This window comes from Lolium rigidum, chromosome 1 (genome assembly GCF_022539505.1).
Source record: "Lolium rigidum isolate FL_2022 chromosome 1, APGP_CSIRO_Lrig_0.1, whole genome shotgun sequence".
In the NCBI taxonomy this organism is placed as follows: domain Eukaryota; kingdom Viridiplantae; phylum Streptophyta; class Magnoliopsida; order Poales; family Poaceae; genus Lolium; species Lolium rigidum.
The window spans coordinates 47,841,218-47,843,584 of NC_061508.1; the positions used below are offsets into that span (position 1 = coordinate 47,841,218).

A 2,367-nucleotide genomic window follows, 5' to 3' on the forward strand; every position below is an offset into this window, starting at 1 on the left:
AACAACGGAAGAAACATTCCTCCTTTTAATATCAGAATAACTTATTTTTTGCTTCATGAAGTGCACTTCCTCACAGTCTTCACGGGGTGCAAATCGAGTGGGGATGCAGGTTTTGCGTGATGGGGCGGATGTGGACAATCAAAAGCCTGATTTTAAACTGCTTGAGAACGACGTGTAGAGGGGGTTGTACTAGAATTGAGCATGGAACAAGTGCGACGATGAAAAAACTTGGCCATGGACAGGGGCGGATCACTGCATAGAAAGGTCCCATCGCGGCGTAGATTCGCGTATCTTCGTAAGCGGACGGATAACCCATAGCAACGCATGGGCAAATTTCCTAGTAAACATCAAACATCTGATCTCTAGTAAATCCAAAAAAAATTATGGATCAGCCAAGTTTTACAGAAGCTAGAGGATAAAATTTTCAAAAAAAAAATTTAAAAATTAATTATTTTAAGGATGAGTTAGATTGGTCTAACACGATCCAACGAGGTAGGGCCAAGCCTTGCAATGCAAGTATGCGACTCACTTCTTTTAAGTAGTGGTGTTCAAATCTGTTTGCCCTCTTCGGAGCTCGTATGTTCCTACATATATCTGCGACGGACGTACGTATCTAGTACGTGGAGGTGGGCGTACGTATATAGTATCTCACTACATGCGCGCCCTCGGTTTTGGTATCAAGGAATCTCTTTGCCCAGGTCAAACAGATCGATCGAGTAGCGAAATCAAGCTAGAGGAGAAAGAAGAAAGTCTCTCTCTGACTGCGCTCTGACAGCATGCGTTCGTAGGGCGGCCGATGCAAGCAAGCGATCACCGCCTACGTCATTCTTACACAAGTCTTCGTCCGATCCTGATCACGGAACGGCCGCAAATCAGGCAACCTATATATACGCTCTCGCTCCATACTCCAGACGGGAGCACGACCAAACTGTAGCCAGTAGCAAAGCACAAGAAGACGATCGACGCGCCAGCCGCGCGCGCCGTCCATGCGGAGAAGCACCGAGCGATCGAGCAGCAGCTCTTCTCCGACGTCTTGGAGCCGGAGCACGACTGACAGTAGCTGGCCGTCGCCGCCGAAACGCCCCGCGGGGCGCACCAAGTTCCAGGAGACGCGGCACCCGGTGTTCCGCGGGGTGCGGCGCCGCGGCACGGCGGGGCGGTGGGTGTGCGAGGTGCGCGTGCCGGGGAGCCGCGGGGAACGCCTCTGGGTCGGCACCTTCGACACCGCCGAGGCGGCCGCGCGCGCGCACGACGCCGCCATGCTAGCGCTGCGCGGGCCCTCCGCCAGCCTCAACTTCGCCGACTCGGCGTGGCTGCTCCACGTCCCGCCGGGCGCGCCGGCCGCTTCCGGCCTATCCGACGTCCAGCGCGCGGCCAACGAGGCCGTGGCGGACTTCCAGCGCCGGGTGGCCACCAGACGCGCCGCCGCCGCCTATGGAGGCGCTTCGGAGGCTTCATCGGCGCCTGCATTGACTGACAGCGACTTGGGGGCAACTTCCGCTGCGGCAGATGCACTCCCGGCAGGGGCAGCATTGGACACTGACATGTTCCATGGTGACATGTTCGGCGGCATGGATGCCGATTCGTACTACGCTAACTTGGCCCAAGGGCTGCTGCTGGAACCGCCGCCGGCCGCCGTGGACTGCTTGGAGGACGACGAATGCGGCGGCGCTGAAATGGACCTGTGGAGCTAGCTACTGTATACACGCTATGCATAACAATGCAGTGTGAGGTTCTTTAACCGGTAGTTAGAAGTTAGGATGAAACAGATTGACGGATTCTCACAAATCAGAAGTTGAACAAATGTACTAGTACCACGTACATTGAACCTGCCAACAATTTGGCGGGAGCATTTCATATTTCCTCAAATACATATCTGAAATCTTTGTATTTTTTCCTGAATTTATTTATGTACATGTCAAAACACTTGTTTGAATCGTCGTATTACATAGATCGATTTTCTCTTCTCCAAGATTGTATCGATCCACCAGAAGTTCTGCTAGGCACCAATTGAAAGAGATGTCAAACCACTTGTTTTCTTTCGAGATCAAGTCAAAACACTCTGTGTACCCGTGGTTACCTGCAAATGAAGAAGGAAGACACTAGTGGGGATCATTTACTCCTACTAACATCAGACGTCGTCATCTGATCAGATCAATTATATTCAGTATAGTAACACTCGGGAAATTAACGAGACACAACTCTCCATCAGTCGGAGATTGGCATTGCTGCGTTGCCCTCCGTGGCCGGAAGTCGGCATGCAACGGCGACCTGCGGGCGAAACCAGGCCGCAGGCGCGCTCGAACAGCCGCACGCAACTTGGCAGCGACACGGTCGTGCTGCTTACTAGTGTTCATCATCACACAC

The 2,367-nt window shown here is 53.1% G+C and overlaps 1 protein-coding gene across 1 annotated transcript; it reads left to right on the plus strand.

Moving 5' to 3' along the window:
* Positions 1-986: 986 nt before the first annotated feature.
* LOC124672581 (dehydration-responsive element-binding protein 1J-like) lies at positions 987-1,694 on the plus strand. Its single transcript, XM_047208793.1, has one exon. The coding sequence runs from the start codon at positions 987-989 to the stop codon at positions 1,692-1,694; it is 708 nt and encodes a 235-aa protein (XP_047064749.1).
* Positions 1,695-2,367: the final 673 nt, after the last annotated feature.

What these genes read in the sequence shown, in the direction of transcription:
- LOC124672581 (XM_047208793.1), top strand. Translation starts at nt 987, where the DNA reads ATGCGGAGAAGCACCGAGCGATCGAGCAGCAGCTCTTCTCCGACGTCT.